We start from the raw sequence: 14,831 nt of genomic DNA, 5'->3' as shown, positions 1-14,831 counted from the left end.
AATACAAAGTACATCATTTTTAATTAAATTTTATTTGTAATACTTTGTTATATCAAAAGCGAACAATTTGTACCATTTGTACGTATTTGTTTAAAGATTAATGATTACAGATAGAAACAACCCAGTCTTATACTTAATAATTGATTTATTTTTTAGATTTCTTTGTAGGCTTTTTTGAATGAACCTTCTTTTTACGTTTTTTCTTATCTTTTTCACTATCAGAGCTAGAAGTTGAAGAATCGCTACTACTTTCTGAACTACTGGAAGAACTACTCGAACTACTGGATGTGGATACTTTCCTCTTTTTTCTTCTCTTTTTCTTTCTATCAGAATCACTTGAACTTGATGATTCTGTACTAGAGCTACTTTCTGTAGAACTCTCTGATGATGATGTAGATACCTTTCGTTTCTTTTTATTAGATTTACTGTCTTTTGCTTGCTTATTCTTTGATTTACTGTCCTTTTCATGTTTCTTTCTATCTAAAATGGGGGATGGAGTTTTAGGTTCCTCATTACTAGGTTTCTTTTTAGTTTTACTAGTTACACTATTTTCACTTCTCCTTTCTTCATTTTTGCTTTTGTCTCTCTTATCGCGGTCTTTACTACGATCATGTTTGTCGTAAGATTCTTTATCACTTCTTCTTAGAGGGGAATCATTGTTCCTTCGTTCAGTGTTGGAAACGTTAGATTTGTGAGATCTTTCAGTGCCATTGTATTCACTTCTGTGTCTATGAGAGTTTCTACTGATACCATTATCACGGTCTTTGCTTTGTCTCTTGCTTTCTCTTTCACTTCTATGAGAACTTGAATCTTTTTGTCTAGATCTACTCCTACTTCTATCTCTTTGTGACCTATTATTTTGGTGTCTATCTTCTCTATTTTTTCTATCCCTATAACTACTTTCATTTCTTACATGTTTCCTATCCTCATGCTTTGTGTTATGCTCTCTATGGCTATTTTTATTTGTATCTCTACTTGAAGTTCTATTGGACTTTTCTATTTTGTCAAAAGATACTTCTGATTGATCGTCATTAAAATATTGAACACCTCTCCCTTTACCTAACCATCTCATTTTTGAGACTGATTGTGAGAAGTCCACATGAATTCTTCGGTCATCTATTAATACATTGTCCATTTTGAAATAAGCATCCTCACAAGATTTTTTATTATCAAACTCAATGAAGGCATATTGTAAGGAGTTACCAGTCTTCTTATCTCTAATAACTTCACAGGTTACAATCTTTCCAAAGCGACTAAAAATAATTTCTAAGTCATCGTCTGTTGTGACAGGATTGAGCTTACAAACAAATAGTACATTTTCAGGTGGCGCAATATCAGCATCGGGTAAATCACCAACTATTTCAAGGATAGTAGCTCTGGCTTTAGCTTCTTTCTCCTCTATCATTTCTTGTATTTCTTCAGCAGTTTTACCTTCAGTTTCATCAATTTCTTCATCTGGCGCAATTCGACCACCCTTTAGTCGCTCAGGATTTGGTGATGGAGACCGGGATGGTGCTCTCAAGCCAGGGGGATCACTAAAGGGATCTTCTAGAACAACTGTATGTGTAATACGTACATCACGGTATGGCCGATGAGCTTCATCGCAGATAACTTCGTTTAATTTTCCTAGAACTTCATGTCCTTCTGTTACTTCCCCAATCACACAATGTGTGCCGTCTAACGAGTCCAGATCCGGGGCAAGAGTGAAAAAAAATTGTGAGCCCACCATCATATCGTCAGTACAAACCATGGATAACAAACCAGCTTCTGTGTGACGAATTTTAGGCCTTTTCTCTCCAGAAAAAAATCTTTTGCTAGGCCCTTCTAGTATACCCCAAATAGATTCTCCACCAGATCCTTCCCCCGTCGGATCACCAGTTTGAGCAATAAATCCACTTCGTATGGAATGAAATAGATTGTAATTGTAGTATTTCATTTTGCATAGTTTTAAAAAGTTCAAACAAGTGACAGGTCTTTGATCTAAGTAAAGATCCACAGTGATGTCACCGAGCGTAGTTTCTATTACTACTGCCATTATTTTTAACTTTATACGTGTAAATCATAAAGCGTTTAATTATTGCAAAAGGTTTTAAAAATCAGACACATCACAAAGCTTCAATTATAACCTATTTGAATGTTTGACATTGACAACGGTTTGACATTTTTGTCTGCAGTCCACTGCATTATGTTATGTCAAAATAAATGATTGCCATATTTAAAATTTTGATAAAAAATGTATTTATATAATGTGGAGTCTGTAATAAAATTATATTTTACAGTTAAAGTAAGATAATATTAATAATAAATAATAATACAAAAATATTTATAACATCAAAGTATCATAAATACAGTGACATCTGTAGATTCTATAGAAAACTAGTATATCGGTATAGTATGCGAGTTGATGAAGATTTCATTTCAGTCGTTAGATGGCAGTTAAAAAATATAAGAATTAAAAAAAAAGTCTGTAAAAATTAAAACGATAATAAAATACGCTTTTGGCGGTTTTTCTGTGTAGATATAAATATAATTTTCTACTACATAATGTCTAATCAATAAAATTAATACATGCAACTGTTATGTATAGCTATTGCTTTTTAATTTTTAGTTTATTAAATCCATTTCCATTTGTTTTGGTTTGATTAGGTTTTAAATTTGTGTGTTAATGAAGGTACCTACATAAAATAACAATATACCTTAACAATCATCAATGATCTATCAAATTGGGATACAGCGTGTTCTTGAATAAATTTTTAAAATAAATGTGACTTTCTAGGTAGCTGCAGCGTTGAAATCTTTGCCCACCTTTCCTTCAAATAAACCTGTAACTGTAAGTGCCTAACGATTAAATCACAGAGCAAGTAATATAGTATGTATATGGATTAAATAATAATTGAACAATGACGTCGTTAAATGAGGTAGTTTAATAGGTAAGTAACGTAAGTAAATTATAGGTTTTGGTTTTGTTTGATAATCCAAGGTCTGAGATAAGCGTAGCGGTAAGCAAACAATTCTTTGATGTGTTGAGGAAATATTTTTTTCAATCGTTCCAATTTAATCGTTTTGCTAAGCTAAGCTATGCTATACATGCTGTCCCACTGTTGGTATACTAAGTTCAAAGGAGGTTATAGTTCTGCATACGCTGAGTTCGTAAAAAATACTTATAAAATTCCAGACGCTCTTTTTTTTTCAAATAGATGAATTCTTAAAACTCTATGTGTACACCCATAACAAGCAACGCCCAACTTTGCCACCCGCACGTGAGCTATCGTTTAAGATTATGTTTTCATAGACAAAATGCTCACATTAGCGAAGCGGTATATGCCGGCTGCGCGAAGCTAGAGAAGAAAACATGGATTTTCAGGAAAAATTTGGCTAAAATTTTTTGACGTAATTTTGTTGTTTAAGTATTTTTTACGTGATCAGTGTATGCAAAACTACAAGTCCCTTCGCGCTTAGTATACCAATAGTGGCACACCCTGTATATTGCTATATATGCTATATATTGCTATATATGCACCCAGCATATATAGCAATATATAGCATGAATAATTTTAAAACAGTTTTTTCGTTAGGTATTTTGAAGAAACTTAGCTTGCTCTAGTTTTCCGTTGAGTCGGTAGCTATAAGGTCGGTAGGCATCTCAAGCAGTGCCTATTTTATGGGTAAAATAATAAATTCAGGAATGTATATTTTCAACGTAATACCTATCAGACGTTTAAACGGTAAACACTGCAAATATACTAAGCCTGTTGTTTATCCTCATCGCTTGGAATTGACGGTTTCAATTTAATTTAAAATTTTCGATATATAAATGTGTCAATAGCAACTCACAGCCTATGGCAATTGGCTGTATGCTCACGTTTCTAGAAAATCTAATAAAGGCAGTTTCGTTCACCCTCCTTCCGCTTCGCCCTTAATAAAGTGGGTATTGAAAATTTACCAACAATTCTTCGAGGAATAAGGTTAGCCCAGTATGAATGGCGAGCTCACCTATAACGGGAGGGGGACAAGGTAAATTGATATCAAAGCCTATGGGTTAAAGTTCAAAATCTTTCAAATGGGTTCCGCTTTAAAATAATAAGCTCCGCCGGGTGGAAAATATGATATAAACATGACAACATGCTCTTTTCTTTCACACTTCGATACTATAAAATTTAAATTAAGGGTCGGACTTCGGAGGTACCTAGGTACTTGACTTTTGTCTTGTTTATTTTTTTAACTAAATACAATTTTTCTTTTCTTACCTGCATTAAAATGAAACGTTGAATCCACGTTTTTCCTTGCATATCTACCTCACTTAAATATCTAGGTATTAGCTAGTTCAATAAAGAAACGAATCTTCAATGGCGGCCAAAGCTGACTTTGACAGATGGTAGGATCAGCAAAAAAGAAAATAAAAATAACGTAAATTGATAATTATTTTATTTATTATTTTGTTAATTATTTTAATTTGTTTGTTGACAAACTGTTTTGTTATGATATTTGTGTATTTATATGAACTATCAAATGACATATACAGAACGCAACAAAATCCCCATTAATACTCGTAGTCTCGTAATTAGCCCATAAACTGAACAACTTTCCCCAAAGAATATATTATTAAAGAAAATATTATTTACTATAGCAAATACATAATTGTCATTCTAAATATAAATGGCGAAAATGTTACAAACTAAAAAAAAAAAATTAGGCTCGCCGGTACAATAATTACCCACGATTTGAAACTTGGTGATATTACTGTGAAAAGTTCATATTATTTCTTGTCCATATTTTTTTTTTGCAATTTCAAGGCAATTCTCAAAACTTTAAACTCCAATATCTCAGAAACTAAGTGACTCCTCACCCCCCCCTTTGGAGGAGGGATTCCCACAACTCCCCCCTCCCCTCCCCCCCACAAAAACCTTAAATTCGAGGGTTGTATTTGTACACTTCTTCCAAAAATTATAACAGGGAAAATTAAATACATTTTACTTTACCCTATTTTTTTTGCACACCGTACGGCCGTGTGTGAGCGAGAGGGAATGATAAGCGCCGCCATTGAAGATTCGTTTCTATAAAGAACTGACTAATACCTATGTCTTACGCCGCTTATGCAAAAACATTATAAACATCTCTAATTAGAAATAGCAATATTTTATATTACCTACTTAATTAGATATACATAATATATTTTATGATTTATTCTACTATTTTATACACCTACATTGTAGGTCCTATTTTGTTTATTCCATACTTTATGTGTCAAGTATATCTATCATTTAAAACAAATATTTATTCTGGAACATTAAAAGGCAATTTAGTGCATCGCACGAGATAGGCCGTTATAATATTATAATCTACATGAAAAAGCAATCAAATCACAAACAACCGTCAAACCGACACAACAAATAACTCGGGATGTATTTATAAAGAGGCGAAGAGGGCCTGGGGTGACGCTTGTATTTCCATACAAATGTTGCATAATTTAAAAGGAAGTTTTTGATGCCCATTTTTGCTTTTATGATTCGTGTTTTATGGGATTTATTGTGAGGTTCTTTATAAACACAGACGTATACAAGCTTTGTTCTATACTACTATCACATACTATTTTTTATTAGTAAGTAACAATTAGGTAACTTATTTAGGCAACATGAAGGTGTAGGTAGATACTTAGATAATAAATAAGATAAATAGAAAAGAGATATTAAGCTGCGTCTTTGGGTTTATTCATCTGTTGTACCTGTGCAAGTGTGCAGTCCTGTAAATAACCAGTAGGTAGCGTGTAGGCAAAGGAAATAAATTCACTCACATTTTCGCGTGAAAAATTAAAAAAATACATTAAAAAAATACATCAATCCATGAGTAGAACTAGTCGGATTAGTATAGGTAATGTTAGCTTGGCTGATCTGGAATGCGAGAAACAATCACTTGTATAGTTTGATAAGCTATAGCTGATCTTACAAAGCCAAAATACAAAGCCATAAAAGTGCACCGAATATGACACCCACCCTCTCTTAGATTTAATCTGTTTAGATTTGCCCGTAAAACGTCGCCGATAAAATAAAGTGAGAAGCGCAAAAATCTCCTTGTCTTATCGCCACCGAGCAAGATTACACATAAAAATGTTAAATGATCCTGAACGCGTATTGAAAAAATTTGGGGGAAATGAAGGGAGAAATTGGTAAATACGAGACGAATTTTACGTGCATTGTGTCATTGTCATTGCAAACTGTTTCAAACTGATTATGGGCGATGTACATACTCGTAGTAGTTTTATGTTTTACTAGAGGTCCGCCCCGGCTTCGCCCGTGGTACATATAGTTCGCAATAAAAGGTAGCCTATGTCCTTTCTCAGCTATCAAAATATCTCCATACCAAATTTCATGCAAATTGGTTCAGTAGTTTAGGCGTGATTGAGTAACAGACAGAGTTACTTTCGCATTTATAATATTAGTATGGATATATGGATTATGGAAATAGAGATAAGAAAGTAGAGTCGGAAAATAAGAATTAATGTCTTAATATGGTATGAGCGACTATAATTACGTTTGATGCTTACTAATTTGTAAAGTATAAATGCGAAAGTATTTTGTTGTTTGTTATTCTTTAGTAAGGGGAGAACGGTTACTAACATCATTACACCGGCCCTAATGTCAACCTCACCTGCACGCGCTGATAGATAGATAGCGGCGACAACCAGAGGAGTCGTGGTGCTCCCTGCTAGATAACGAACGAGGCTCTGGCGACCGAGCTGTGGCGGGATAACCACTCACCTTCTTGGGCGACCGAGAAGAAGAGGCTCCAGCGGCCTTGAGGTTTAAATAACCTCTAAAATGTCTGGCGCAGAAGGCAAGGGGAAACCACTGCGGCTACATTCCCAAGAAAGTCACATGAGAGTACAAATAAATGAGACACGATCGCCCTGCGAACCGATTAGCAACCGGCGCTGCGCTGCGTCCGGGGTGCGCGGTGTGAAGTTGGCTACCGGGCATGGCGGGGTAGGAGACCAGGCCCCCCATGGAAATTCTGCTACTGGAAACTCTATCAAGCTACGACACCTCCAAACGATAGGAACTTGGAATGTGCGTGGTTTAAATCAAGCAGGAAAACTCACCATACTGGAACGAGAAGTGGTAAGAGCTGGTATAAACATCTGTGGTATAAGCGAAACACATTGGAAAGGCAGCGGACACTTATTAACAGACCACCACGTCGTTTACTTCTCTGGCAACGACGTTAGCAGCAGCAACGGTGTAGCATTTTTACTACCTGTTCACCGGAAAAATTGCGTGTTGGGATACGAACCAGTAAGCGATCGGATTATCAGCATTAAGATAAAAGCCTCGCCGATGAATCTTAACATTGTCCAAGTTTATGCCCCAACCTCCACCGCAAGTGACGACGCAATCGAGAAGTTTTACTCTGAACTAGAACGTACAATAGCGAAGGTACCAAACAGAGAGCTATTAGTCATCCTAGGAGACTTGAACGCTAAGATCGGGGAAAACGCTCATCAGCTGGGCAAATGCGCGGGGAAATTTGGACTCGGTAAGCGGAACGAACGAGGCGAACGCTTACTGCAATTTGCTTCCGAAAACGACCTGCTGATTGTTAATAGCCTCTTCCAACACCACCCTCGAAGGCTGTACACTTGGGTATCACCCGATGGAAAGACTCGCAACCAAATAGATTACATAATGACTCGTTCGCGATGGAGATCATGTGTAACAAATGCCCATACGTTACCTGGAGCTGACTGCGGGTCTGATCACCAGCTTTTGATCTCTAAACTAAAGCTCAAGCTGACAGCAGCCCGATACGTCAAAAAGCCGAGGAAGCTAGAGGTGAAAGATGGTCAGAAATTTCGTTCGATTGTCGAACAGAACTGGTCACAGTGGTCGGAAGCAGATCTGATTAACGAAGCACCCGATTCACTTTGGGATCGAGCGAAGACACTCATCACCACAGCCGTGGTGGAAACTGCACAACCAACCACAACCCACAAAAGACAGCACTGGATGACTGACGAAACCTTCAAACTCGTTGAAGAACGCCGGAATATGAAAGCAGCGGGAGCCAATGTAAAGGAACTCAATAATATCTCGGCACGAATACAACGTCAATGCAGACAAGATCATAATGCCTACCTACGCAATATGTGTAAGGAAGTTGAAGCTCATGCAGATAGATATGAGTCAAGGGATCTGCATCACAAGATTCGTCTCATTACTAAAACGCTGCCGTCAAAAACCTGGGCCATAGAAGATCAGAATGGCCAAGTGGTCACTGAACTCGACAAAATATCGGAAGTTTGGAGAAACTATTGTCAGTCCTTGTTTGAAGACCCTCAGTCGCAAAATTTTACATCTACAGAGCCTGCGAGTGATATGCTGGAGCCGGATATTCTTGAGTCAGAAGTGAGAGCCGCTATTCAACATCTTAAGAATGGGAAAGCCACAGGAAAAGATGCGATCCCTATTGAAACAATAAGGGCATTAGGAGAGCGGGGCGTTCATATCTTCCACATCATCTGCAACAAGATATGGCTCACAGGCAAATGGCCCTCTGAATGGGCTCATACAGTTTTCACTCCTCTTCATAAAAAAGGTTCCACTAAGAAGTGTAGCAATTTTCGACTTATAGCTCTAATTACACATGCCAGCAAAATTATGCTACACATCATCAACGAACGACTAAAAGCTTATTTGTCCAGAGAAATTGCGCCTGAACAAGCCGGTTTTGTGAAAGGAAAAGGAACCCGTGAACAAATTCTCATCGTTCGTCAGATCATTGAGAAAGCTCGAGAATTCAACAAGCCTACATATATATGCTTTGTGGATTTCTCCAAAGCGTTTGACTCGGTGCTATGGCCAACGTTGTGGAAAACATTACTGGACATGGGCACACCACAACACCTTGTGCACCTGCTCAGGCAGCTCTACGAAGGGGGCACAGCTTCAGTGCGGACAGATGACCTCCTCTCAGATAGCTTCCATCCAAGTGCGGGCGTCCGACAGGGATGCATTATATCACCTTTACTTTTTAACGTCTACACCGAACTTGTAATGCGAATCACTCTCGAGGACTGGGACGATGGTGTTGTGATTGGTGGACACAAAATTGCAAACTTGCGGTACGCAGATGACACTACCTTGTTTTCAAGCAACGCAGACCGTATGAAGGAATTGCTTCTCAAAATGGAGCGCGTATGCCGTACGTTTGGGTTAAAGATAAACCGTTCTAAGACCAAAATTATGATTGTAGACCGCGCCAACGACAATTCGCCCGAAGTGACACAGATTGCGAACTGCAACGTGGTTTCGACCTATGTATACCTTGGTGCTTTGATCTCAAACAACGGCGGCTGCGTAGATGAAGTAAAAAGACGTATGGCCATAACCAGAACTGCGATGGAGAAGTTGAGAAAAGTGTGGAGGAATCGTAATATCACCAAAGCCACAAAAGTCAAGCTCGTACAAACACTCGTATTCCCCATTTTTCTTTACGCGGCAGAAACGTGGACAGTGCGCGAGTTGGAAAAAGGGAAGATAAATGCTCTAGAAATGTGGTGCTGGAGGAAGATGCTAGGGATATCGTGGACAGAGTTTCGCACCAACGAGTCCATACTCCAAGAGCTCGGCATCAAACAGCGTTTATCGACCGTAGTACAGTCGCGCATACTGCAATACTTTGGACACGTGTCTAGGCGAGATAACAACTCCATTGAGCGGCTAGTAGTACAAGGAAAGGTGGAAGGAATCAGATCGCGCGGCAGGTCACCAATGCGCTGGACCGACCAAGTGAAATCTGCTGTAGGAATTCGCGTATCAGACTGCGCCAGACAGTCTAGTAACAGGAAGAGATGGCGGGAGATCGTGCGGAAAGCTGTGTCCGCCTCTACCACCGATGTGGACGTCTCAACGTGACCACGACCACTCTGCCAAGAGTGAATCGACAAAGAAGAAGATTCTTTAGTATGATTAAGGCTTTTTACCGTGGTATTACATCTCATTCTAATCGAAGTTTCCTGTGAATATGAGAGCGCGCGGAACCGCAGAAAAGCTAGTTCATGTTCCTAGTGATGAATAATTAGGAACATAAACTTTTATTGCTATTTTAGCCGCGTTATCTTAGTCTATACATCTATTAACCATTGAGGATCGTCATTCGACATGCTTGCATGAAGTTGGATAAAAAAGTCACGCGCGTGACTGATATAATGACATTCCGTATAAATAAAAGTGTCGTACCTCTCGGTGAGCCGATTGGCTTCGATTATGGCCCCGCGGAGACTAATATTCCTTTCTCCTGAATGTTTTTTGGGGATGTTATTTTGCGTCGGACGCAGATGGCGTTAGGTTCACGTAAAATTGCCGGCCATTCAGTGTCTCGGACGGCACAGTTGGGATTCAGTAAGGGTCACTTAGGTTAAGTAGCCTCTCACTGGGCACGTACAAGACTCGTAGTCAGCAGGTGCGTTTCCAATCGTTACGGTATACTGATTGAAATTGCACCCGACTTCACCGGGGGACGTTTTTAAGGGCGTAATGATATGGCTCGATTTACGTGTCCGACCTTTTATCTGCTTTGAAATGTATAGGGTATTCTTCTTGTATACAAAAGTTGATTTCATTGATAACAGGAGATTATACGGTCACGCAAATATAAATTTGATTAAAATTGAATCACATTTCAGTTAATTTTATATCAGTTGTTAACACACCAATATTATTCGGTAAGAAGGTACCTACCTATCTATAATTTAAAAGTTAATTTATTTATATTTGTCAATACTAAGTTGTGGTAAAAATTTATAAAGGCTGAGTAATTCTTTAACAGAGCTTTTTACGCCATGGGTAGTGTTCTTTGAGTGTGCTGACTATATTTATTTTTCAAATAAATCTGAATATTAAGCCAAAAATGAGTATCAAATCACATCGCCATAATAAACATACAGAGCAGAGCATATCTTTCAATTAGCGCACTGCAATATACAATATCTAATACAAGAACGAAGGCAAAAAGTAAACATTGCGCGGAAGCAGTTCGAGGCAGATATTAAAGGCATATCTCTCTATTATGAGCGGGAAGTTCAGTAATTTAAGGGCGCGCTGCGAGCGACGGCATATGGCGAAAGGGTTGAGCTGTATCGATGTTTAGTTTACTGCATTTATTTTGCATTTAACCTGTTTTAGAGTAAGAAAAAAACAACAATTGTGTATTCCGTCTATGCCAATAATTGATTTGCATGAGCACTTTTTGATAGGCAAGTTATCATATGCATTTGTTCATTAGTTTTGATAAAAAATACGTCTCATAAGGTCATCAGATGGGTGAAGGTCGATCGGAAATTAAACTCTATTATGAAGCGATTCAACAGACTAGTAATTAATCTATTTCTTTCATTTTCGTCACTGTAATTTAAAGAAAAAAGTGCTATGTATATAGGTACCAACACCAACCTTGGCGTTGATTTAACAATTCATAGGCATGCCTACACGTGGAAGGCGGTTCTGCCTCATCAGTGACGTGGTACGGACAGTTCTTATTTAAAAGAATATTACTTTAGCATAAGCTAGGGGAGCAAGGGCACTTGTCCTGAAAAATACAAAATATAATTAAGGAATATTATACGTATATTTGAGGCTTACTATAAATACCTAAAGTGTTACTGTTCTTTGGTGTTACCTAAAGTAAAAATAATTTGCATAATAATTAATATTATAAGTTGATTAGATATCGATGTGCTGCGTACATCCCTCGTGATTGTTCATTTCTCAGACACAGCTGCAGTATAGCACTGTTCGATTATAACTAGCTAAAGGAAGTCAGAAAAATAGAACCACGCATGAAATATGGTAATTAATGTGCTGTTATAATCCTAATTATTATATTGATGTATGAATCAAGACGTGTTGGCCGATTATATTCATTTAAATTGAAAGATAGCGCTAATAATAAGGTAGAGCACTGAGTTTAAAGCATTATATTATATAGTTAATTAGTTTTTCCTAGTATTGATTTTAATTTTATTATGATAAAATTTTACAAAAGAAGGAGAAACAAATGTGTAAATAATTTTCACTGTCTAGAAATACGGGAATTTTATCGTATCGAATAGGTACTTAGAAAATAGCGGTTTAACACAGGCGCTATTGAATTTGTAATGTTCATTTAAATGTGTATTTGTAAGGCGTAAACACCTCTAAAATTGGTTGTCAGAAAACATAATGTCAGGAGGAAAAGGGTTGGTTGCCCTTACCCTATTCTTGACATTTTAAATTGTTTATTTGCGAACAAGTGTCGAGTTATTTATTCAGTGACGTCGTTTTTCCTGTTTACACACATGTAGTGTTTGGTATTATTGATTGCTGTCAATTGTTGTGTAAAAGGCCTTTGGGACCTCGGTTTCATGGATTGCCTTTTTAATAATAATAGTGCGTTGTATCTTTCTGAATTTAATTTTTATCTATAATTACTGTTTATTCTCCAGTCTCCTACTACATAATATTATGTATATAGTAATTTCACTGTTAGCTTTTTTTACACACACGCATGAGTATATTATTTTTTTACCAGGATTCACCATGCTATTCGGCTAGCTGGCAATTGAAAACTTAATTACGATTCCAAACTCGGAACTAGGTAGGTAAATTGATGTTATTAAAAGCTATAAGCGCAATATTTTCATAATGGTTGCGGCAATATTTGGTTAAATTGGTTTTATACATAGGTAGATATATAGCCAGGCCATAAACACGTAGCCTTTCAAAAATAGCTACATATTTAATGTTAGTACTATCTTATATTTTTCTGAAAAATGCTTAGGTACTTTCCTAGGATGAAGCTGCTCGCTCGATGAGATATGAAGAAGATAACAAAACGTTCTTACTCACAGCGTACTTACTCCTACATAAATAGTATTATAACAAACTATTTATATAACACTAGAGGTCCGCCCCGGCTTCGCCCGTGGTACATATTTCGCAATAAAAGGTAGCCTATGTCCTTTCTCGGGTATCAAAATATCTCCATACCAAATTTCATGCAAATTGGTTCAGTAGTTTAGGCGTGATTGAGTAACAGACAGACAGACAGAGTTACTTTCGCATTTATAATATTAGTATGGATTCTAGTACTAAATTCGATTAATTAATAGTAACACCGGTGAGCCACATTAGGAGCTAGCCTCACTAACAGTGACCCGAAAGTTGTATGGTGTGGCCACAGAAGGTCGCCCGTGTGGGATATCAAAACAAAATGAGCGATGTAATGTGTTAAATAGAATTAACAATTAAGATTGATGAAATTATTCTGCCATTAAATAATATATCAACGGTAGAATTCAATTGAGTTTTCCCTTTCAACATCTTATTCTAGCTAAAATAAATTAAATTCATCTCCTAGATAAACTGTAAACTAATTTAAACACAGGTCATAGATAGAAATGTAATATAGTTAGACATCTAAAAAACTCACATAAGACACGCCAACTGCATAGGTACTTTCCTTTAAGAAATGGAAAATTTATTACCCAATTCTTATAGAAACACATAAAAATAACGTGTCTTAAAAGTTATTTCAACTAAAATCTACAAATAATTTTTTAACCATTTATGTATTTATTTGTCTATTGTACCAAAGATTGTCTGGAAGATATCGCTCTTAAGCGATAAGATCGCCAATTGCACTTAGTTTAAGCTATCTTTAAGTGTTTGTATTTTTTATTTCATCTTTGAGTGCAATAAACTTTTAATAAACAAATAAATAAGTCACCTATATCCGTATTATATATCAATAAGTAAAATACCACAAAAATAATAATAGTTCTGTAAGTGTTGTGAAGGATGGTTGAGTTTGGGCCAGCTAATCACGTGGTCGCGGGCGCTCACAATTTGTAGGTTAGCCGCGCGACCGCCGCTGCGGCCGCCCGCCGAGCACCCGCTCTTCATATTACGCTTATAATGTCTTTGGTTTGATGGAATATCTTTATGGTCACGATTAACCCTTTAAAATTTACGACGTTAGTGTTATATTCAGTTATTAAACGGGTGTTGATTATTGTTACATAACTATTTGTGAGTAAAGTTATAGCTTCAGTTTACAAAGTCTTTATAATTTAGAGCAATCTGTTGCTAAAAAAGCATATCAATTGTGTTAGGAAAAATAGAATCGTTGGTAATAAAGGTAGTAGAATGATAAATATACAAAATGAAAATAGTGATTTCCAATCTTTACGCAGGCTTACGTTTCGGTATTATGTTTTAAGATTTTTCTTCGTCAATTATTTTTATAGTTTTGATACCCAACCTTCTAAAATTTTCATTCATCAGCTGCATCTGAGTCGTCCGCCAAGCCCGACCTACGAAGAAAACTGTCAAAATTGGCGCGCATTTCTCAAGGAGCACGCAGGCGCGAGTGAGCGAGATGAAGCAATCGTCCTTTTCGTTTTCTCCGAACGAGGTCTGCGGATCGCGGCTAACCTTCGGCGCGAGGTTTGCGGCGGGAAAAATGTGTGTTTCGGTGTGCCGATAGCGGAGCGCCGCACTCCGCAGCCCCGCCCAGCGCCCGAACCCGCGCCCGCTAACGCGTCTTGAGCCACTTAGGCGATAAGACGACGCGCACACTGAGAACCGACTTCAGATTATGCTGAAATAATTTTTATTTCGTAGTATTCTGTGAAGTTTTCTTGGAAGCATAAGCTGTTGGATGCTTGAAGATTTAAATTGGATGAATTTATTAAGCTCGATAACGTGAAAATGTTCTTGGAACAGCTTCTTGAAGTTTTATTAGTTTAAAATTTAAATCTTACGTACTTTGAATATTTACCTGTAATAACACGCCGTACA

General features: G+C 37.3%; 2 protein-coding genes across 2 annotated transcripts in view; one reads left to right on the top strand and one right to left on the bottom strand.

Moving 5' to 3' along the window:
- Pgant5 (polypeptide N-acetylgalactosaminyltransferase 5) overlaps positions 1–14,831 on the top strand; it is a 170,599-nt gene that overhangs the window by 82,784 nt on the left and 72,984 nt on the right. The gene's annotated exons all lie outside the window — the stretch shown is intronic.
- On the bottom strand, positions 130–2,159 carry LOC149480984 (peptidyl-prolyl cis-trans isomerase sig-7). Its single transcript, XM_089705717.1, has one exon. It carries the CDS (start codon positions 2,033–2,035, stop codon positions 146–148), a length of 1,890 nt encoding a protein of 629 aa, XP_089561843.1. The 5' UTR covers positions 2,036–2,159; the 3' UTR covers positions 130–145.

This window comes from Colias philodice, chromosome 17, assembly GCF_061535455.1.
Source record: "Colias philodice isolate Cphi_HAF_F1 chromosome 17, ilColPhil1 Martin Lab GWU primary, whole genome shotgun sequence".
Classification (NCBI taxonomy): Eukaryota; Metazoa; Arthropoda; class Insecta; order Lepidoptera; family Pieridae; genus Colias; species Colias philodice.
This window is presented reverse-complemented; position numbering and strand designations above follow the sequence as displayed.